Source organism: Stigmatopora argus, chromosome 4, assembly GCF_051989625.1.
Source record: "Stigmatopora argus isolate UIUO_Sarg chromosome 4, RoL_Sarg_1.0, whole genome shotgun sequence".
Lineage (NCBI taxonomy): Eukaryota > Metazoa > Chordata > Actinopteri > Syngnathiformes > Syngnathidae > Stigmatopora > Stigmatopora argus.
This window is the reverse complement of record NC_135390.1, coordinates 23283777-23304073: the sequence shown is the minus strand read 5'-3', so window position 1 is coordinate 23304073 and position 20297 is coordinate 23283777. Positions and strand designations below refer to the sequence as shown.

General features: G+C 62.0%; 4 protein-coding genes across 6 annotated transcripts; 2 read left to right on the top strand and 2 right to left on the bottom strand.

The window, feature by feature from the left end:
- Window positions 1–53: 53 nt before the first annotated feature.
- Window positions 54–11751, bottom strand: pogzb (pogo transposable element derived with ZNF domain b). Of its 2 annotated transcripts, XM_077598477.1 has the most exons (17): window positions 11602–11751; window positions 11042–11150; window positions 10862–10974; window positions 10724–10781; window positions 10562–10651; window positions 8237–8450; window positions 7977–8122; window positions 7807–7907; window positions 7549–7695; window positions 7064–7198; window positions 6812–7002; window positions 6551–6676; window positions 6419–6487; window positions 6237–6349; window positions 2024–3688; window positions 1903–1939; window positions 54–1808 (listed from the first exon to the last, which is right to left on the bottom strand). In XM_077598477.1, the coding sequence occupies exons 2-17, from the start codon at window positions 11142–11144 to the stop codon at window positions 167–169; spliced, it is 4950 nt and encodes a 1649-aa protein (XP_077454603.1). In that variant the 5' UTR covers window positions 11145–11150; window positions 11602–11751; the 3' UTR covers window positions 54–166. The 2 variants fall into 2 exon arrangements, with proteins under 2 accessions (XP_077454603.1, XP_077454602.1); XM_077598476.1 differs by having other exon boundaries at window positions 10562–10781.
- Window positions 11752–12206: 455 nt separating this feature from the next.
- crdhl (cone RDH-like) lies at window positions 12207–14273 on the top strand. The gene is made up of 7 exons (XM_077598506.1): window positions 12207–12375; window positions 12464–12598; window positions 12902–13093; window positions 13166–13327; window positions 13405–13524; window positions 13637–13841; window positions 13945–14273. The coding sequence occupies exons 1-7, from the start codon at window positions 12273–12275 to the stop codon at window positions 14054–14056; spliced, it is 1029 nt and encodes a 342-aa protein (XP_077454632.1). The 5' UTR covers window positions 12207–12272; the 3' UTR covers window positions 14057–14273.
- A 28-nt stretch (window positions 14274–14301) lies between these two features.
- Window positions 14302–17841, top strand: plekho1b (pleckstrin homology domain containing, family O member 1b). The gene is made up of 6 exons (XM_077598505.1): window positions 14302–14683; window positions 15430–15564; window positions 15635–15772; window positions 15834–15938; window positions 16740–16838; window positions 16918–17841. Exons 1-6 carry the CDS (start codon window positions 14651–14653, stop codon window positions 17494–17496), a joined length of 1089 nt encoding a protein of 362 aa, XP_077454631.1. The 5' UTR covers window positions 14302–14650; the 3' UTR covers window positions 17497–17841.
- LOC144073016 (acidic leucine-rich nuclear phosphoprotein 32 family member E-like) lies at window positions 17435–20269 on the bottom strand. Of its 2 annotated transcripts, XR_013299991.1 has the most exons (8): window positions 19714–20269; window positions 19170–19319; window positions 18965–19087; window positions 18686–18857; window positions 18506–18621; window positions 17912–17978; window positions 17698–17845; window positions 17435–17611 (listed from the first exon to the last, which is right to left on the bottom strand). XR_013299991.1 is itself a non-coding variant. In XM_077598511.1 (7 exons), exons 1-7 carry the CDS (start codon window positions 19771–19773, stop codon window positions 17766–17768), a joined length of 768 nt encoding a protein of 255 aa, XP_077454637.1. In that variant the 5' UTR covers window positions 19774–20268; the 3' UTR covers window positions 17619–17765. The 2 variants fall into 2 exon arrangements, 1 of the variants encoding a protein (XP_077454637.1); XM_077598511.1 differs by lacking the exon at window positions 17435–17611 and having other exon boundaries at window positions 17619–17845; window positions 19714–20268.
- Between the last annotated feature and the right edge of the window lie 28 nt (window positions 20270–20297).

The following is a 20297-nucleotide window of genomic DNA, read 5'->3' as shown; positions in this document are numbered from 1 at the left end:
TTTGATGACTCCTCCCCCTTAGCGGACCATCCATCCAATCAAACAAAAGTCAGTTTGGATTCAAAAGATTTTTATTGTGAAAAAGAGAGGGAAAAAAAACAACAACACACGAGCGGGTTTCAAATCAGCGAGACTCGCGTCGGACCGTGGCGTGCCCGACCTAACTTCAGCTTGGAGTTGGGTCCCCAAGGTCCTTCAGTTTGTCGCCGGGGGGGCAAACGGGGTCTCCGACGGTCTCGGCGTCCGTCTCCTCTCTTGCGCCGTCCCGGCACTCCGGTCCCACTTCTTCCGTCCCCCAAGCGTCTCGCTCTCGCCCGCCGTCGGCCTCCGCTTCTTCTTCTACTTTTCGGTCGGCCTCCGCTTCTTCTTCTACGTTTTGATCGGCCATCGCTTCTACTACTTTTGGGTGGGCCGCCTCCGTGTCCTTCGGCCAATTCTCGGACGGTCCCGCCCCCTCTCCGTCAGATTCGTCTCCGGAATCCTCCCTTTTGTTCGGGAGGTCCTCGGCGGACAGCAGCGTCTCTTCCAGCTCCTCTCGAAGGGCGCGACGGTCCTCTTCCCGGCCGGTGCCCCCGCCCCCGTCGTCATCTTTTCCCGCCAGGATCCCCGTCATCTGGAAGGAGGTCCTCCAGAGGCGGCGGAGGTCCTTGAGTCGCGCCAGGGCCCGGAGGGTCCAGCGGATCAGCGTGGGGGCCACCCGATCCCAGTCCTCCTCGCCGCCGCCGTCCCCCCGCTCGCGGCAGAAGCGGTCCCAGCGGGCCCCGAGGAAGCGTTCCAGGGCCGGCTTGGCCGCCAGCTGCAGGGGCTGCAGGAGAAAGGAAGAACCCTCGGGGAGCACGGCCGGCAGCGTACCGCCGGCGCTCAGTGCGGCCAAGGAGGGCTCTCCGGCGTGCTCGTGGTGGCGGTCCAACACCAACAGCGACTTGCCCGCGCGCCCAGAGATGTAAGGCAGCCACACCCTCTGGGTCCAGAGCTTGAAGGCCTCCCCGGGCGGCGGGCGACGAACCGCCGCCAGCAGGGCGACGTCGGACGACGGGGACGCCGCCTCGACGCCGTCGGGACCCGCCTCGCTCAGCACCAAGGCGGGCAGCGCGGTCCCGTCGGCCAGCGCCGCCAGACAGACGGTGAGCAGCGGCGCGGCGGCCCCGACGAAACTCAGGGCCCCGGCGCGGCGCCGCGGGTCCCGGAAGGCCAGCGGGTCCACGAAGAGGCACAGCTCGTCGGCCGCCGCCACGGTGCCGCGGGGCAGGCCGTGGACCCGCAGCGTCTTGCGGGCAAAGTCCCGGAAGGCGGCGACGTCGGCCGCCAGCGACGCGGGCGGGGCGGGCTCCCGGCCGGGCCCCAGTCGGTGGCGGAGCATGAAGAGCACGCCCCACGGGTAGGACGGGCGGAAGCCGTCCCCGTGGAGCGCGGCGGCCCGATGGAAGAAGGCGCTCTCGTCGAGGGGGAGCTGGCGCTCGCGGCGGCTCAGCACCCAGGCCGCCAGCCGGGCCTCGCCGTCCCGGTCGCCCTCTGGCTCCGTCGGGACCGGGACCGGGAGCGGGACCGGGCGGATCCGCTTCAGCCAGGCGCGGACCAGGCGGGGCTCGGTGCCGAAGACGGCCGCCGCCTGGCGCGTGCCGGCGCACAGGGCCAGCAGCGCCACCCTCAGCTGGTGGGCCGACGGGAAGTCGTCCGGCACTTCGGGGGTGCCGGGCGAGAGCTCCTCCTCTTTGATGGCCGGCTCTTCCTCCGCCTCCTCTTCCGAGAGGTGCTCCAAGGGCGCCAGGTGGTCCGGGTGCTCTTTGTCCGGCGTCTCCGCAGGCCCGCTGTCACACAGAAAACCAAGGAGTCAGTCTCCGAGTCTAAGGTCGGCCCACGAACGGATCGCTTCCGGCGAGAGAGACCGGCGCCGTTCGTTACCTCTGGAGGTGGCGCACGCATTCTGCTGCTTCCGTCGCTGCGGAGCACAAAGGCCGCGAGTCAGGGTCGTGGCGAGAGCGCGCGGCGGGGGAAGGGGGACGAGCGGAGGCCACCGACTCACCTTTGTGGGGAGGCGCCTTTCCGTGATACGCCCAGAAGCATCGCGGGTCCTTGCAGAGGCGGACCCGGCAGAGGGCGCAGCCCCAGGGGCCGCCCCTGTCGCCGCCGCATTGTCGGCACTTCTTGGAGGAGCCGCCGATCTTGCGCAAGCGGTGGCGCTTCCCGACGGCGTCCCGTCCGACGGCGTCGCGCCCGACGGCGTCGCGCCCGACGGCGTTGCGCCCAACGGCGTTGCGCCCGACGGCGTCCAGTCCGACAGCGTCCCGTTCGACCTCGTCTCGCTCGATGGCCCCGGTCAGTTGCAGGCCCAGGCGCCTGCGGAAATGGGCCTGCGCAAAGAGGCCGTCCCGCACCCAAGGCGGCGGGTTGTCCTTGCGACTCTCGCGCAGGACGATGAAGGCGTTGACCACGCTGAGGTTGATCAGGAACCAGAAAAGGCCCCGCCAGTGGCGGTCCCGCGGGATCCCGCCCAGGGGGTTGCAGGCCAGCAGCTGCTTGCAGATGTCCACCCCTCGCATGTTCTCCTGCAGCAGGCGGAAGGCCAGCGGGCGGCGGACGGGCTCCAGGCCGCCGCCGCCGCCGCCACCGCCGGCCCCCGCCCCGCCCCGGGAGCGCCTCCACACCGTGTCGGGCCGCCCCGCCGGGGCGTTGGTGGACAGGCAGCCCATCTCCTTGGCGTCCCTCCAGCGCGTGGCGAGCAGGGGGCCCCGCCGGCTCTGCAGGAAGTCCCCGGGCCCGTCCAGCCGGCCGTCCCGCCACAGCGCCGGCGGGAGGACGCGGCTGCCCGCCGGGAAGGAGCCCGAAGCGTAGATGCCCCGCTCCAACAGCTTCCGCAGGAGGGGCGCCGACGTCAGCGAGCTGGCCAAGAAGATCTGGTGGCGCTTGTGCTCCAGGCCCCGGAGCAGTTCCCGCGCCACGCGGGAACCCGCCTCCCGCCCGCCGCCGGCGCCGCCGCCACCGGGCCCCACCCCAACGTAGAAGCGGTGGCAGTAGCCCGACTTGGAATCGCAGAGCAGCCAGACCTCGGGCCGGCCGGCCGGCGCGGGCCCCGCCCCCTCCGGCGCCGGCAGCGGCGCCCGGTCCACGCTCAGGCAGCAGTTGGGCCGGTAGGCCTCCCACATGGCGGCGCTGAGGATGTCCAGCATGGGCCCGAAGGGGCGCAGCGGGTCCTCGCCCCGCCCGCCGTCCAAGCGCCCCATGCGGACGGCGGCCGCCAGCTGCCGGAAGCGTCGGGGGGCCACGGCGGGACGGTCGGGGAGGCGCTCCGCCCCCCCCAGGACGCACTGGCCCAGGAAAGCCCGGAGTTCCCGCGGGGTGAGCGGGAACCAGTCGGCGAAGGCGGCTCCCCGCCGGCGCCGGGCCTCCGCGTGGCCGTTGGTCTCGGCCGCGATCAGCTCCACCAGCGCCGGGGGGAAGAGCAGGTCGAAGAAGTCGGCGGCGTCGCCGTCCCTCAGCTGCGGCGGGCGAGGGCCGCCGGGCCCGGCGAAGGCCGCCGCCGCCGCCTCGTCGCCCTCATCGTCCCGGGCCGGTTTCCAGGCGTCCGAGGAAGGCTCCTCTTCTTCTTCTTCCTCCTCCTCCTCCTCCTCCTCCTCCTCCTGCTTCACGCGGTCCTCTCCCTCGGTCCGGTCCACCTCCAAACACAGCGGGATGTCTGGCTCCACGTACTCTGCGCGGCGGCAGGAAAAGCAAAGCAAATACAGTGAGTGCTACCTCTAAATACAAGCATTCCGAGAGACGGGGAAAATTTCCAGCCAATAATGATCTCTAAATACGAGAAAAATTTGGAGATGCGAGAAAGCCAGGTGGCCAAGACATGACAGGCTGTTTATCATTGTAGCGCACTGTCTTTTTTGCCGCATCTCTTTCGTGTATAACAGATATCTAGCAGCACCGGGCGAAGCTTGCATTTTCCCCCCCGTTAGTCAATGCATAATGCAAAGTGAACAACAATGGATCCAAAGCAAACCAGGGGAATGAAGAGTGGTACAAAGAAAAGGCGAATATTGACAATCAACATGAAGCGCGAAATAATTGAAAAATATGAGAGTGGGGTACGTGTCACAGAGCTTGCTCGTTGTCATGGACGATATCGTGTTTTTGTTCAGTTGTTTTGAGTTCATTTCAATGGGAAACGTTCGTTCGAGTGACGACAAGATGGACATACGAGCTCCGTCCTGGAACCAATTAAGCTCGTACGTAGAGGCACCTCTGTATATCAAATCAAAAGCCTTTATTGTCATCATACACCGCTGCGTAGAATGAAATGGGTGAAATATCATTCAACAAAGGTGCTCTTAAATGGGTCAAAAGTCTGCGCTTTGATGGCCAACGTTTTCAATAGGTCCAGAAAAAGTCTTGGTTGGACTGGCTCTTGACACTTTACACCAGGCAGGCAGGCAGGCAGGCAGGGGTGGCTTTGCAAAGCCATCCGGCACAGACATAGGTGACAAAGTTGAATGGCCGGACGGCCGGACGGGGGTTGGGCCACTGTGGCTGGCGGCAGCTTTTGTTCCCAGCCATCCAGCACAGACAGACACAGACACAGACCCAGTTGAAGCGACGGGGGTTGGGCCCAAACAAGCAGCATCTGACGCCAATTCACTGATTGCACTCGTACGACACTAGTATTGTGGAAAGCTTTGCTCTGTCCAGGTTCAAACCAAAGCACTCACTTTGGGCCTTTTTTAGTCTGCCCAGCCCTGTTAAATAAATGCCTAGTTTTATGGGATGCTATGTCTTTCTTCATATGTCCAATGCTTCAATTTCTTTGAGGCGCTCACTCGCTCTTCAATGGTCAAAAGTTCACGCTTTGATGGCCATGTTTGAAATAAGTTTTAAAAAATGTATTGAACTGGCTTTTGACAGTTTATACCAGGCTTTGCAAAGCCATCCGCCACATACATAGGTGACCAAGTTGAATCAACGGGGGTTGGGCCAACGTGGGTGGGTGGGTGGGGGGGGAGCGAGTAGCTGTTGGTTCAAGTCATCCAGCACCGAACGAGCTGGCAAAGTTGAACCAGCGGGGGTTGGGCAAGAGAAGCACCTGACAGCAATCCACTGATTGCACTCGTAGGACACTAGTATTGCAGAAAGTTTCCTCTTTAGAAGTTGAAACCAAAGCACTCACTTTTGGCCTTTTTTTTGTTTGCCCAGCCCTGTTAAATAAATGCCTAGTTTTATGGGATGCTATGTCTTCCTTCATATGTCCAATGGTTCAATTTGTTTAAGGCGCTCGCTCGCTCGCTCTTCAATGGTCAAAAGTCTGCACTTTGATGACCCATGTTCGAAATAGGTCAACAACAAAAAAGTCTTAAATTAGCTGCTTTGTGTTTTCCAAGCCATTCAGCAAAGACATAGCTGACAAAGTTCAATCAACGGGGGTTGGGTCGCAGTGGGTGGGGGCGGCTTTTCGCTCAAGCTATCCGCCATCGACCGAGCCCACTGGCAGAGTTGAACCGGCGGGGGTTGGCCTGCAAGAGAAGCAGCTGACAGCAATCCACTGATTGCACTTGCAGGACACTAGTATCATATGAGCTCAGTCCCGGAACCAATTAGGCTCGTTCGTATGTAGACGTACCGTGACTGTATTCTTTCAAATGGGCTTTGGGCCAAACTCGCCGGAGGCGACGGCTGAGCAATGACATTTGAAAACAAAGTAGTTCTTTTGTTTATTTTATGGCATGTACGTCAATGGAGCTATTTTACGGGATCATTTCTTGTCAATACATTTTTGGATTGAAATAAATAAATAAAAAGGTTTGAAATTGTTGCCGTCCAGAAGCTCTTTTCGGCCCAAAGTCTCTGGTTGAGGGGCGAGCGAGCCGGCGTGCTCCGTCCGGCCGGCCGGCGCGTTGCGTCCCGTCCCATCTCGGAAAGCTACCTCCCCTCCCCCATCCGGCGCGCACCTGAATCCAATGATTGAGTCGCCAGCAAGCGCTCATTGAATTTGGTCGCTATGTTGGACGTGGAAAACTGTGAAAAACTAGACTCTGACTGGCAGTTGGAGACCCAAGCTAGAAAATTCACCTCAAATTCTTATTGATTCGCCTGATAGTTGAGTATGCTTTTGTGCTTTTTCAAAAAAACGATAAAACGGGAAAAAAACATTCTCGCGTGTCCTTTTTCTAACTAGTATAACTATTAAGATTATTTTTTTTCTTAGCCCGCACATTCTCACGCAAGGAGGCAACACAACGGGCGCGAGCGGCGCTCACCTCTGGAGCGGCAGACGGCGGCGGCGTGCCGGGGGCGGAGCGCCAGGTGGGCGGCCATCTCGTCGCCGGAGGCCGACGCGAAGTCGCAGTCCGAACACGCCAGCGAGAAGGGACTGAAAGGCAAGGGAAGGCGCTCGGCGGCCGTTTCTCCTCCACCCATCGACCCACGGCTCTCTCCTCACCAGGGGGGCGGGCGGCGACGCCATCGTCGTCGTGGAAAGCCTCCGTCCTCGTCGCGCGGCACGTGGTGGCTGCGACGGGAGCGCGTCAGGACGGAGGGCCGGCCGGCGGGCGGGGACGGCGGTCTCGCTTACCGGATCATGTGGGCGGCGTAGGCGCGGGAGCAGCAGCTGGCGAAAGCGCACAGCAGGCAGCGCGCGTGCGTGGGGTAGTGCGCCACAATGTCCGACACGTCGCCGCCGCATTCCAAACACGACAGGCTGGCGGGCCAGAGAGTTTACATTTGGTACCGGGAGGGGGACAGCGGGGCTCGATCCCGCTCTCGGTCTCAACTTGTAAGCCTAGGTCTTTTCAAAGTGGACCGGTCGGTCTAGACCGGACGGGAAGCCTCTCACCTGCCGGGGTTGAGCCAAGCCGAGCGCGACGCCTTGGCCGGCGGAGAGGGGTCCCGCCGCTGGGCCTTGATCTTGTTGGCTCGGACCAGGCAGGAGGGGTCGCGCAAGAGCCGCGCGTCGCCGCCGCCCGTCCCGGCCGCCGCGGGAGGCGGCCCCGGCCCACGCCTCTTGCCGTACACGCGGACCGTCACCTGCGCGCGCCATCGTTGGGACAAATCGGGGACGGAGTGGCGGCAACGGCGGGCGACTGACCTTGGACCCCAGGGGGAGCCCCTCCAGCTTAGCGGGCCGGCGGACGCTGCGGTGGCGCTCCAGCTTGTGGCGCTTCTTGTCGGCCGGGAAGGCGAACTGCAGGCGACAGCGGTTGCAGTGGAATCCTCCGCCCGCCTGCACGTCACAAGTGGAAGGGAGGAAAACAAACAAACCAAAAAAAGTCACCCGCTGCTGGACCACCCAAAGAAAAGATCAACACAAGGTCATGGACCGGGAAATCATCCAAAGGGTAGGGAACCTATGGCTCGGGAGCCATATGTGGCTCTTTCCGTGGCTACATATGGCTTTGTATTGATTTGATGGCATTTTGGGGTCAGCGGAGGCCACTTCCCGTTGATGTTTGCGTCCAATTTGAGCGTCCTTTTTGGGCGTTTTTGCCCTTTGCCATGGAAAAGAGCCCAATCCCATCAAAGAAATGCAGGCCACGCTCGGCGCGCTCTCTTCGCCAGCTAGCCCGCTCGTACCTTGTGGCGTAGGACGTGCTTCTGGTAGCGGGTCACGTCGCGGCTGACCTTCAGGCAGAAGACGCAGAGGAGGTAGCGCGAATCTTTGTGGCAGCTGGCGAAATGCCTCAGGACGTCCGAGTAGAAGGACGAGCGGTAGAGGCACACCTGAGGACGCCGTGCAAAAAATACATTGATGAATGACGGAGGACGGGGGGGGCGGCCCACCACCAACGGCATTCCGGAACCCACCCAGCACCTGGGAGGAGGCCCACCTACCTGGCAGACGTAGGGCATCTCTCCCGGCTTGTGATTGGTCTTCATGTGGCCGAGGAAGGCCGACTCGCTGTCAAAGGCCCACTCGCAGATGCGACACGTGCCTGCCGAGACGGACGGCGGCGCCACTCAGCCGGCGTCATTCAAGGCGAGCGTTTCGGTCGGGCACTCACAGGAGGAGGGGGCGGCGCCGTGCACCCGCTCGCGGTGGCCCTGAAGCTGAGCGGCGCCCGAAAAGTGGCGGAAGCAGAAAGCGCACATCTGCCGCTCCTCCCCGCCCCGGACCAGCGGCGAGTGCTGCAGCGTGTGCTGCGCCAGCCTGCCAAAGAGACGCCGCCGCTTTGGTCCGGAGACGGAGGCGCTTTGGTCCGGAGACGGCGGCGCTTTGGTCCGGAGCCGGCCGGCCGGCCTCGGCCTCCAACCCAGAACTCACCTGAGGTTGTCGCCCACGGCACGCCGGCAGATGTTGCAGCTGAAGGCGGCGCTTTTGCGCGCCACGTGATACTTCCTCCTGGCCGCCTGCTCCTCGCCCGCCGTCCCGTAGTAGAACTCGTCCACGCTGAGGACCACCTTGCTGGGCGGGGCGTCGGGACCGGGGCGGAGCCGTACGTCGGGGCCGGGGCCAGGGCGGAGACGAACGTCGGGACCTGCCGGCAGGCCGTTTGCTTTTTAACCAGAGTGGACACCACGGGCCAAGATAAAATGCCACTTTGCGCTCGCCGGATTTGAAAAGCAACTTCAAATCTTTCCGCGCGTACCGATCGAGCGCGTCAGTGGTCAACGCGTCTGCCGCCGTTGACGTTAAAAGATGTCCCACCCGTGTCAAGTGCGAGGGAACAAAGGTCCCGGCCGCCGTCGGCCCTCCCGCTTCAACGGGATCGGACATCTGCCAGGGCGGAATCTCATTTGGACGGAGCGCCAGGGCCAAAAAGTTCTGCCACGTCGTCTCTTTTGAGGTCATTTGGCCACTTTTTAAGACTTTTACCTCCGGGGTAGCACGCCAACTTCCTCTCGGTGCAAACAAAAACAAATCCACTTTGTCGGGCCCAAAAATAAGACAAGAATCCTTCAATTGGAATTGAACAAAGACACCATTTATTCCTTTGTGCGTTCTGGCGCGTGTACAAAAAAAAAACGCCAAGCCAGACATTCTTGCAACGACGTCCGTCCTTTTCCAGACACCTCGAGCGGAGAGGTAGGGGGGCGTGAGGCCGGCTTCTGCGAGGGGACGCGTCCGAGACGCCCTCCTGGGAAAGGGCCGCTTGTTTGGGTTCTTCCCGAGAACCCGGGCTGAGAGGAGGGGCCTTTGTTTACGTTCTCTTTCCACGTGCCACTGGGCAAAACAGTTCCTGTCCACGATGACACTGAGCACCACGTGGGAGGCTCTGCACTTCCGAGGCATCGGTCGGATTCCTCTTCCGGGCGCTCCGCCCAACGGAGAACGTGGGCCTTGGTGGCGGCCATGTCTAGAAGGCGGCGCGGGGCCGACGATGTCCGCTTGGGTTAGGGCGCTCCAAAAATCCCCAGGTCCGCGAGCGCGTTGCCGTCGCCGGAGTCCAGAAGGCAAAGAGTCGGGGCCCCGGCCGGCAAGTCCCTCTTGGGCCAAGAACGGGCCAGGCGGGCGTCGAGGACGCGCGCGGTCCGCGAGGGGCTTCGCGGGAGACGGCCCCCGCCGGCCTTTTCCGTGCCCCTCGGGCAGACGTCGGAGAAGAGGAGCCCCAAACGCTCCCTGGACATCACGTCGACGGCAAAGGGCGGCGAGGCGACGGCGTCCCGCTTGCAGTCGTCGTCCGGGCTGGCCGGCGGCACCGGCGAGGTGAAAAGCGGGAGAAGCGCCCCGAGTTCGACTCCTCGTCCCTGCGGCACCAAAACAACATTTCAGCGGGAATGCTCGGCCGACTCCGGAAAGAAAAGAATCTGGCGGCGCAAAACGCCACTAAACATTTAGCATCCATATTACAAGAGAACTTTCCGTCAATACGAACGAAACAATAGAGCGGCGAGGCGAGAAAAGAGGCTGGGACTTACCGCTAGCTACCGCTCATCCCGTGGCGTTGGGGGTGGGGTCGTCCGGTTCACTCTCCTCGGCCCACGAAGACATTTCCCCGGGGTCGTCTGCCGCACGCTCCATGTGGAGCTACTTTTGGCAATCTCTGCCGCCTGGCCACCCCGCCTTCGACTCGGGCCATTTTTCCATCCGGTGGGCGGACGCCTCGGTCGACGCCCAGAGTCACTGTCTCTCCTAAGCCATAGAAGGGCCACGAGACGGCCGGCGTATCGTTCACCGCCGTAAGTCCGTAGCCAAATCAAAGCACGCTTCCTGGCGTCGTCGCCAAATGTGGATGGCGCGATGAGCTCCGTCGTTTGGGTTTTCTCCAAGACGTGGGCCGACACCGACGTCCAAGCCGTTTGGAGGGGGAGGGTGGTGGCAAATAAGCGTCCGTCTATTGGCTCCCGCTTGGAACGGATCGGATGACTAGCGACAAAATGCTTCTGGTTTTTGGCACCAAAAGAGATTTGAGTTTCACGTGGCTGGGGGCCCTTGGTTCGTGTCCATGCCTCGCCTCGAAAAATCAGGCCACGGTGGGCTTATTTCTCTCTTTTCTAGCGACGCGCGCACGCAGCCGCAGAATACAGGTAGCGCGATATTTTCCCAAAACCGATGCCGCGTCATCTCGTCGCCGACGCTGGCAAAGCTAGCTCCCGACTGTCGCGCTACAACTAGATGAGAGGCCAATTGGGGGGCGCGTCCACTGACCTGGGCGCTCCGGCACGACGTGGCGCTTTAGCACGGGGAGACCTCCCGGGAGGGTGCCGCCTTTGAGCAAGGACTCGCCCTGTGTCGGCGCTGCGGAAGGACGGGAAAAGGCGGTCGGCGCCCGTCCGACGTTCCCTTCTGGCCCCGCTCGGGCGACCGGACCTGTCGGCCACGGCGGGTCGGCGAAGGGCGAGGGTCCGGCCGCGACCGCTGGGAACGCCTGAAAAAAAAAAAACGCCCCCTTTTCAGCCGAGGGGGCCCGGCGACCGAAACGCCGAGGCCGGACGCGACGCTGAGCACCTGAACGGCGAAGAGGCGCGTCGCACCCCCGGTCTGCGTCGGGTCGAGGGGCGGGGCCTGAGACCGCAGCTGGCCGGCACGAGAGGGCATCGCAAACGCCACATCGGGGGTAGCTGGGGAGGAGCAGGGAGTTCAAAAGGGGGCGATGCCAGAAGCGAACAACCGGGCGGCGCTCGTTACCCGGCTCCTTGGCGTCCTCGTCGTCTTCGTCCACGCCGTCGTCCACCTGTTGCCAGGGTTCCAGTTCTTCCTCCTCGCACTCCATAAACAGCTGGGCGTCCATCTTGCACTGAAAAGAGCATCGGGATGTGACGCTAAATCGCTCTGCTACAGTGTTGTTAATTTGGGCTGTTGATATTGAGGTGAAAATATCGCGACAAATGTCAAAAGTAGTGCAGTTGGCTTAGTTTGGCGACAGCAATGCGTGGCGGTGGCCGCCGAGGGGCGCCGCTCGTAGGCGAGCTGGTCTTTCTTCTTCGCCGTGAGCTCGCGACGGCTCAAAAGACGCCCGCCAAGTGAGCTAGCTTAAAAAACAAAACAAAGAGGCTCCGGCGGGGCGGGGGTCGCTTCGGTTAGTCTAGCCTAGCTCGTTGGCACTGAGCTGGCCAGCTAGCTAACTAGCTGGCTAATTGTGCTGCGTCGAAGTGAGTGAAAGAGCGAGCAGCGTCGCACGCGTCCGTCCGTGCACCGGGCCACGCCTGACCTAGCCGAACCGAGCCCGAGCGAGTGAGATTTCTTACCTCCACGTGAAGGCGAGGCCGCACGCACCGCGGAAGGAACCGCCGAAAGCCACCGCCGTCGGAGATAACGACGGGCTGGCTAGCTGACTGGCTAGCTGGCGACGCGCTTCGGCTCGCCGACTAAACGGAAACTCGTGGGCGGGACTTCCGATGGATTCGCGCCTCCGTGTGGACGATCAGTTGTGTCACTTCTCGGAAGCGCCACCGTCAGGACAAAAAAAGAAAGCAAGGCTTCGATGACATTTCTTGAATAAATATTGAGTGCCGTCAGTTTTCGATTCTGTTTTATTTCTTTGTCGTGTTGATCGTGAAATTCATTGCGTCTGTCTCAAACACAACGGGGTGCTAATCGGCGCCATGCTGCCACCGCATCTAAATAACATTACGTATCTCATGCAAAATGGGTATGATTTTATCATTTTTAAAGGCTTTACAAATGAGGCCAAAATAGGGCTCCTCGGCGTCAAGCTGCAGGTTGGGAAACCACTTCTGCAAGCGACTGATTTTGTAAGTAGTAGAGGTTCTGAGTTTTTGCCACCTTTCGTCCTCTTTGACGGGGAAGTGCCAGCCCGTTGGTCCGGTGGCGTGCCTTTTAATCCTAATCGGATTTGATCCCGCCGGGCCCGCCCCTTCTTCCCGGCGGAACCAAACTCCACGGTCCTCGGCCAGCCATGTCGCCGCCCGGGGCCGCTTTCTCGGTCCTGTCGCCGGAGGACGGGCGGGGGGGCGCCTTGCTCCGCGGGGGCGCCGCTTTGGGAGCCCTCCTGCTCATCTGTGAGAGCCGGCCCGCCTTTTATTTTGATACGACCGACCCCCGAACATCAACTCTAATTCCTCTTCTCACGCGCGTGGGTGTGCGCAGGCGTGGCGGCCTTGCGCAAGTGGATCGCCGGCGGCGTGTGCCGCAGCGCCCGGCGGCAGGACGGCAAGACGGTCTTGGTGACGGGCGCCAACACGGGCATCGGCAAGGAGACCTGCAGAGAGCTGGCCAGGCGCGGTGAGCGAGCGCCGAGGTCACGCGCCGAGGTCGCGCCCCGGGGTCAGCCGAGCTCATTAGGCCTGCTAATACTCGCGCTCAGAGCCGTTAATGCTAACCCATCCGCAATAAAAAACCCTCCTTTGTGGAGCTTTTGAACTGAAAGATTGCCTCATCAAATGAAGTTTAAATTGCAGTTCCCAACATGTCCGACGTTCCTCCGGCGTACCCGGGACGTCTTCCGTACTTCCGGGTCGCCGTCTATCGATCGGGGGTCTCGCCTGGCGCATTTTCGGGCAGAAAAACCGAGCGCTTCCCATTTAGGTGCCCGCGTGGTGATGGCGTGCAGAGACATGAGCCGGGCCGGGCGGGCGGCGGAGGAGATCCGGGCGTCCACGGGCAACGGGAACGTGGTGACCCGACACCTGGACCTGGCGTCGCTCTACTCCGTCAGACAGTTCGCCAAAGACTTCCTGGACAGCGAGGACAGGCTGGACCTCCTGATCAACAACGCCGGTACGGGCCGGCCAAATCGCTCGTCGGTCCAAAGTGGCCCGTGTCCAAACGCCGGGGCGTCGCGTGTGGCAGGCGTGATGATGTGCCCCAAACGGCTGACGGAGGACGGCTACGAGACTCAGTTCGCCGTCAATCATCTGTCTCACTTCCTTCTGACCAACCTGCTGCTCCCTAAACTGAAGAGCTCCGCCCCCAGCCGCGTGGTCACCGTGGCGTCCGTGGCCCACCGGGGAGGTAGGTGCCTACCCGACCGCCGGCCGTCCCGGTGCGAAAGCGCGGCCTCCCACGTCTCGCCTGCCCTCTGCGTCCAGGTCACATCGATTTTTCCGATCTCTTCTTCGCCTCTCGACCGTACGGGCCGCTGCAGAGCTACCGGCAGAGCAAGCTGGCCAACGTGCTCTTCGGCCGAGAGCTGGCGCGCCGCCTCCGAGGTGGGGTGAGCTGATGGGGCAGGGCGGGGCGTGGCGGGGCCGCCCCACGGGTCCCACGGGTCCCACGGGTCCCACGGGCCCCTCTTTGCTCACCGGGCCGCGGTCCGCTCAGGCACGGACGTGAGCTCCTTCTGCGTGCACCCCGGCGTCATCCGGACCGAGCTGGGCCGCCACGTGGAAAGCCGCTTCCCCCTTTGCGGGGCGCTGCTGCGGCTGCCGGCGCGGCTGCTGATGAAGACGCCGCGGCAGGGCAGCCAGACCAGCCTGTACTGCGCCGTCACGCCCGGACTGGAGGAGCTTTCGGGCTGCTACTTCAGGTGGAATGGTGGAGGGGGGGGGGGGCCTCACGGACGACTGGATTTGCAGGGGATCCTTCCCGGCCCCACCCGGATAACCCTAAGTCCTTCCTTCTCCTTTCAGCGACTGCGCCGTGAAGGAGGCGGCGCCCGAGGGCCGGGACGATCGGACGGCCCGCAGGCTGTGGACGGAAAGCGCGCGACTGGTCGGCATCCCCGATCGGGACCCGTGCTAAGGCCAAAGAGGAGGGCTGGGGGACCTAGAAGGGCTAGCTAGCCTTAACCCCCTTGTCCACACTAGTAAACCCCTATTAAAGATGTTAGAAGAGTAAGAAGCTTTTTGCTGGGTTTCTGCTGCGTGTAAACATTCCACATGAAGGCCCGACATGGGATTCGTGAGGTGCCCGTAGAAACTCGTAATTCAACACAAAAAGTTTGAGTGACAAAGCGCCAGGCGGCCGGAGGGAGGGAGGGAGAGCAACTCCGCCACAATTGCAACTGGCTCGGTTAGGGTTGAGTGAGCGAGTTCCGAACAGAGTCCAGCAGGGGGCGCCGCGGAGTTGCCGAGCTCAGCCAGCAGGGGGCCGATTCAAGATGAGCAAGTAAGCGAGCGAACGAGCGAGCGAGCCAACGGCCGGGAAAGGGAAGAGGCGGGGAGGCCACCCCGACAGACAGTAACCGGACACTCGCTCAACTCAACTCGGCTCAGCTCGGCTCAGCCGCGGCTCACGAGACGCGCGGCGGCGGCGGCGGCGGCCGGCGGAGGCTCCGTCCCTTCCCCTCCAAGAATGGAGGCCTTCTGACGGACGCCAGGAAACTGCAAGACAACAATGAAGAAGAACAAAACAGGCGAGGCTGGCCAGGTGAGGACACCAACGCACGCGGCAGGTAGGAGGGAGGGAGGCAAAGAGCAAAGTCGGACTGGCAAAAGGCCTCCTCGGAAAGGAGACGTTATTTGGACGCTTCCTTCCGCCTGTCAAAATGAAACTCTGCTCGGGAACTTTCCCAGTTGAAAAATGACAAGCCGCCGGCCCCCGAGGATCCATCGGAAATCCTCGCGTGGCGCCGTGCCCGTACCGCCATTACTGCCCATATGGCATCCTCGAAGCCAACCCGTCGCCCAAGTATCTCTTAGGGGGGGGTTCTCGTTTCGTCCTGGGCCGGTAAAAAGAGGAACGCTGGTCATGCCCACTGTCCAGTCGCCCTTCCGGTACAAAAAAAGGGGGTTGAAATTCAGAGCGACCCATCGATCGATCTACGTCCAAGTTGGGTGTGAACCTTTGAGAAAACGAGGCTACGCCCAACGTTGGTTTTGGCACGTCCGCGAAAAAGGGGAAACTCGGGGCCTGCCGTTTCCCCTTTTGCGGTCGGTGGAGAAAAACGGGAAGCGGGCCCTCGTTTCGTTTTGAGCTGACGTCAAATCCATCGAGAAATAAAGCCGTCGTCGTTTCGTCTCCAACTGACGTCAAACCGGCGGGGAAAGAAATGTCGGGCCGTCGGGCGCGCCAAAGCCAAAGAATACGTCCGCCCCCTTCCACTTCCCGGGACGCCACGGTCGCGACGGCTATCGTTCCCTCGGGTGGCGGGCTGAGCGTCCCTCACCTTTCAGGAGCCGGAGTTGGCGGACGGAGCCGACAAGGCGGGCTGGCTGCGGAGGTTCTGCGGCAAGGGGGTGTTCCGGGAGATCTGGAGGAGCCGCTTCGTGGTCCTCAAAGAAGAACAGCTGATGCTCTGCGAGAAGGAGGTTAGTGGGCAAAGTTTCCCCAGCCCGGCACCACCGCTGACGAGCGGCTCACCGGGCCCCTTGGCCGCAGGGGCACGGAGCCGGCGAGGTTCTGGACCTGAGCCACTTCCGCGGCTGCGACGACGTCAAGAACCCCAAAAGGAAAAGTCGCGGCAAAAAGGACCGCAGCAAGTTTGCGCTGCAGCGGTGCCCCGCCACGCACGAAACGGTACGCGCGTGCGACTCTCGCCGGCCGGCGCCGCCGACGTTGACGCCCGCGGGCCTTTCAGGGCGTCGACGTTCTGTTCCTGGCCGTGAGCCCCGAGGACAAAGAGTCGTGGATCAACGTACTCAACGGCGCCATCGCCCGGGCCAAGAACAAAGTCCTTGACCAGGTAGCGGCGGCGAGTCCTCCCTCTATCTTCTAATACTGCCATTGCACCGATGGCAGTTGGGCTAGCGCCGGCTTAGCGCTCGAGCCAGAACGAAACGGAGCACTCGTGGGCCTGCCTGGCCAAACTTGCTATCAAATGGAATGGAGTGGGCGAGGCCACCAAAAGCTCTTTTGGCGCATTGCCACCGTCCGTCAATCGAGTCTGACGTCTTTCAATCTCAACGGGTTAAGCGGCGTCATTACAGCCGAGCGAGGGTTGTTGGGGTTTGTCCCAAAACGCGACGTGAGTAGGGGATTGGCGTTGCGTGTGCGGTCGATTGGTCGCCGGTCTTTTGGTCGCCCCGACCGCGACAACGGGTGACCAAAAGACAGGCGACAAAACAAGGTAAAACAACACAGTCTAAACATCAATCAAAGGCAACAATGGCCATGAGCCGTTTCACTGAGCCCACGTGTGAGTGTACAAGAGTTTGTATGTACATGCGTTGTCCCTTTAAGAAGCGACGTCTGTCAGTCAGGGTCTTAGCAAGTTCTCCAACAAAAAACAATAAAAGTCCGGCAAATTTGGAGCTTTTCTTGAGCCTAACAATTACTAGGGCATTAAGTATGACTAAATAGTAATACGCAGTTTGTATTTAGGGAATTTGAGCAACAATTTCAATGGTAATTATCACTTACCTTCCGGGCGACCAATCCACCGTGTACCTTGGCGTTGTGGGTATCGGTGCAAACAGCGAAGCCACCGGCGCCCACACCTCCCGAGAGCGCTAAGAGGAAGTAGCCCCGTTTTTTTGCATTGCAGGTGACGGCGGAGGAGGCCCGGCTGCATCACCCCACGAGAGAGCGAGCCCGGCTCCGTCACGGCCGCCGCCCGCCCAGTCGGGCTCACCTTCTGGCCGCGGTACGTCCGCTTCTCCCGTAAGGCCGGCGCGCTTCGCCGGCCGCTGGCCTCTGAGGTCCTCCCGCCTCCTCCTTCCCAGGCCTCCTGGTCGGAGGGGACGGCGACACCGGATCTAACGGAAGAGACGGAGGAGCCGGCCAGCGAGGACGGGGGAGAAAGCCCGCCCGCCTCGGACGGCGCGCTCTCCGACCCGGCTCCCGGAAAGTGCCGGAGCCTGCCGCGCGAGGCCAGGGCGGCGGCGGCGGCGGAATCCGGGAAATCCCTGGAAAAACGGCGCGCCTCCGCCGGCGAGATCTGGAGCGACGAGAAGCGGGGCGACGCCTCCGCCGACGAGATTCGGAGCCGGGCCTCCTCGTCCGAGGGCCGCCTCCGAAGCCTGCTGGGCCCGGAGGCGGCCCGAGCCCGCCGGCTGCTGGCGGAGGCGACGGCGCGGGACCCGGCCGAAGGGACGCGGACGGCGGAGGAAATGAGAGAGGAAGCCTCGCGGCTCCTGAGGGAGGCGCTGGAGGCCCTGGAGAGGGCCGGCCGGCTTCTGAACGAGGCGGAGCGGCTCCGGGAACTCTGCCGCGGAGACGGCGGGGAGCGCCCCATTGTCCCGCCCGAGGCCGGCTCGTCGGACGGACCCGCCTTTGTCGGCCATCTTTCGGTCACGCCGTAATAAAAGAAATCCGGCTGGATTGAAAGAAGGCCTCGAGGCGTCTCTTCGGCTGTGGCGGGATGGCGTCCAATCGCAGACCAAACGTGGAAAGGAAGGCGTTCTGAAAGCTCGTGGCCTTTTTAATGAAAAATATGCAGCTCACGCAATCACAAAATGATGCCAGGAAGGAGCAGTTTAAGAAAAAAAACAAAAACTATTTACACGCCACACCGGAAGCGGCCGAGCGACCGCGCTGGCCGTTGGCCAAGAGCGGCCGCGGCCCATCTCCCCTATTGGTCGTCTTCTTCTTCGTCGTCTTCGTCGTTGTCGTCGTCTCGCTTCCTCTTGTCACCCCGGACCGCCTCCTCGTCTAGAACGCCAGCCGCGGCGGCGTTTAACCTTTGACCCCCGTCCGGGCCGCGTCGCTCGAGCTCACCTCCGTCTTCCTCCTCCTCTTCCTCCTCGTCTTCCTCCACGTAGTCGCCGTCGTCTTCGTCGTCGTCCTGGGAACGAGTGGGTGATTTTACCAGACTTTCCTTTCACTTTGGGTCAGGGCGGTTTTCTTTTGGCGGAAGGCGCCAACGAGCGCCACTTTTGCCGTGTCGGCTTTCTGTACACCGGCGACCATAATTTGGGTGCACTTCTTTTGAAAAATCAAAAAATCCCGTCCATTTTCAGGCTTTTGGCCAATTGCGCACCATGAAATGGAGCCAGCTAAAAGCCCGGCGGGATCTCTCCGCGCCAACCGCGTTCCGCTCGGAGCCGCGAGCCCCGATAAGTGGGCGCCGACTTGGCGCTCGTCCAGCGGTCGGATAAAGAAGCTCCCGCCCCGGCACCGGATTTGAATGTCGCCCCTACCGACATGGCCGCCCTGACTTTAGAGACAAAAGGTTGGCAAAATTCCAATTCGAGCAGGTGCCGTATATTCTGGTGGGCCGGGGTGCCGGTGGCAACGCCATGTAACTATCGGGGAGCCCGGTCAACGCGGCATTCCGTTATACTCTTCCCAAAGATTTGAAACGAGACTCACCTGGATGCCCTCTTTCATCAGGTAGGACAGCCCCACCTCCTCCTCATCATCATCATCGTCCTCTTCCTCAGAGGCATTGTCGTCTCGGTCGTCGCCACGGGGGCCGGCGTCCTCACCTGCGAGGCAAAATTCCCAAAGTGACATTGGTCATCTCCCAAGCCTGTCCACGCGGTGGCTCACCGTCGTCGTCGTCGTCATCATCGTCATCGTCCGGCGCCCGGTCGTCCCGCCGATTCAAGCCGTCCAGGCACGCGACCTGAGGCAGGAGGCGGAAGACGGCGTGGCGGCGGTCGTCCCGCGCGCCGGCCTGCCGACCGAACACCTCCAGAGTCTTGAGCTTCTGGAGGGGTTTCTGCGGATGGATGGATGGACGGACGGAGGGAGGTAGGAGTCAGGGGCCTGGGAGAGGTCCGACGCCCGGTCCGACGCCCGCCCGCCCGCCGGCCGGCCCTCACTCACCAGAGCCTCCAGGGCGGCCACGTCCACCGTCTTATTCCCGCTGATGTTGAGGCGGGTCAGGTTGGGACACTTTTGGGCCAGCGCCTCCAAACCGCCGCAGATGGCGTTGTCGCTCAAGTCCAGCTGGAAAAGACGGCGGCGCGTGAGGCGGGCGGTGGCGGCGACCCCCCCGCCGGTGCGGATGGATGGACGGGCTCGCACCCACCTCGAGCAGTTTGGGCAAAGGCGGCAGTTTGGCCAGCGACTTGAGGCCCACGTTGACCATGCGCAGAACCTCCAGAGCGGAGAACTCCTCCGTCACGCCTTCCACCTCGCCGTCGCCCGAGCGACACGTGTCCAAAGCCAACACGCACACCTAGCATACGACGAGAACCACTGTGGACACTGGCAAGCGACGAGCTCGTGCGCGTGCGCGTGCGCGTACGCCGGCCGCGGAAAACCCGCGACCCCACGCGAGGAGGGAGCTGGTGGCGGTAACCATGGGAACCGAGCCCCCAAGCTGGAAGGCGGGGCGGGCGATTTTCGCGCCAAAACGCGATTCAAACAGGTCCCGTCGAGCGAGCGAAAGGCGCGAAGGAAGGCGACGCTTCCACGACGACGAGCACGAAACGAGGCGAACGACAAGGACGGCGGCCGAATAAAGAGCACGAACGTCGGCGTGCGCCGCACTCGACGCCAAAAAACAAGCGAGACGACGTTCCGTGGGGGAAAAGGGAAAGGGGGAACGGAGGGGGGAACGATTCACGCACCTCCGAGGGACTTCTGTCCTTCAGCTCCAAATGGACCCTCTTCTTCATGTCCATTTCCATGTTGCTAGGCCTGAAGCTGACGGGCGCAAATGGAAAGAAATCGAAAGAAGTGCTGACGCTAGCTCTAGCCGAAGGCGCTCTACTCGGCCGCCATGTTGGAGACTCGCCGACTCCTGCTGTTTCTAGGCCGCGCCCACCCGGCCGTCGCCGCCAATAGAATCGAGAGCCCTCCCGTCGGCCTCGAGCGCCGTTGGTTCCGTCCGTTGACTCGGCACGCCTTTTCGTCCCCGTGCCACGGCAGAGATGTTCATCGAACGAGATGAGGAAAGAAAGGCGTTCCCAGCGATCCCGCCATGACGGAACGCAGATGCCGTTCGGATTTACATTTGTTAGTAAACAATAGAGAGAAAGTCCTTCACAAATAATCGAGCGTTCAAACGGCACGTGGAAAACCCGAGACACATTTTCCAAACGCTCCGACAGGAAATGTAGGGTTCGAAGAAAGACGGGAGGCCAAAAATGGGAGTGCAACTGTTAAAGCGCACGCTCTCTTCCGCTCTGGGTTGCCAGATAAAAACAAAAAT

Bases quoted from the DNA above. Each gene is read 5' to 3' on its own strand.
- LOC144073016 (XM_077598511.1), bottom strand. From the start codon at position 19,773: ATGGAAATGGACATGAAGAAGAGGGTCCATTTGGAGCTGAAGGACAGA. The intron at 18,858-18,964 runs GTGAGTGAGGGC...ATCCATCCGCAG, and splicing joins TGGCCGCCCTGGAGGCTCTG to AAACCCCTCCAGAAGCTCAA. The intron at 18,622-18,685 runs GTGAGCCACCGC...TTTGCCTCGCAG, and splicing joins TGATGACGACGACGACGACG to GTGAGGACGCCGGCCCCCGT.
- pogzb (XM_077598476.1), bottom strand. From the start codon at position 11,144: ATGGACGCCCAGCTGTTTATGGAGTGCGAGGAGGAAGAACTGGAACCC. The intron at 7,199-7,548 runs GTACGAGCGGGC...TGTGACGTGCAG, and splicing joins AGCACGTCCTACGCCACAAG to GCGGGCGGAGGATTCCACTG. The intron at 3,689-6,236 runs GTGAGCGCCGCT...GCCGCCGCGCAG, and splicing joins CGCCGTCTGCCGCTCCAGAG to AGTACGTGGAGCCAGACATC.
- crdhl (XM_077598506.1), top strand. From the start codon at position 12,273: ATGTCGCCGCCCGGGGCCGCTTTCTCGGTCCTGTCGCCGGAGGACGGG. The intron at 13,328-13,404 runs GTAGGTGCCTAC...CTCTGCGTCCAG, and splicing joins GTCCGTGGCCCACCGGGGAG to GTCACATCGATTTTTCCGAT. The intron at 13,842-13,944 runs GTGGAATGGTGG...TTCTCCTTTCAG, and splicing joins CTTTCGGGCTGCTACTTCAG to CGACTGCGCCGTGAAGGAGG.
- plekho1b (XM_077598505.1), top strand. From the start codon at position 14,651: ATGAAGAAGAACAAAACAGGCGAGGCTGGCCAG. The intron at 14,684-15,429 runs GTGAGGACACCA...CTCACCTTTCAG, and splicing joins AAACAGGCGAGGCTGGCCAG to GAGCCGGAGTTGGCGGACGG. The intron at 15,565-15,634 runs GTTAGTGGGCAA...CCTTGGCCGCAG, and splicing joins TGATGCTCTGCGAGAAGGAG to GGGCACGGAGCCGGCGAGGT.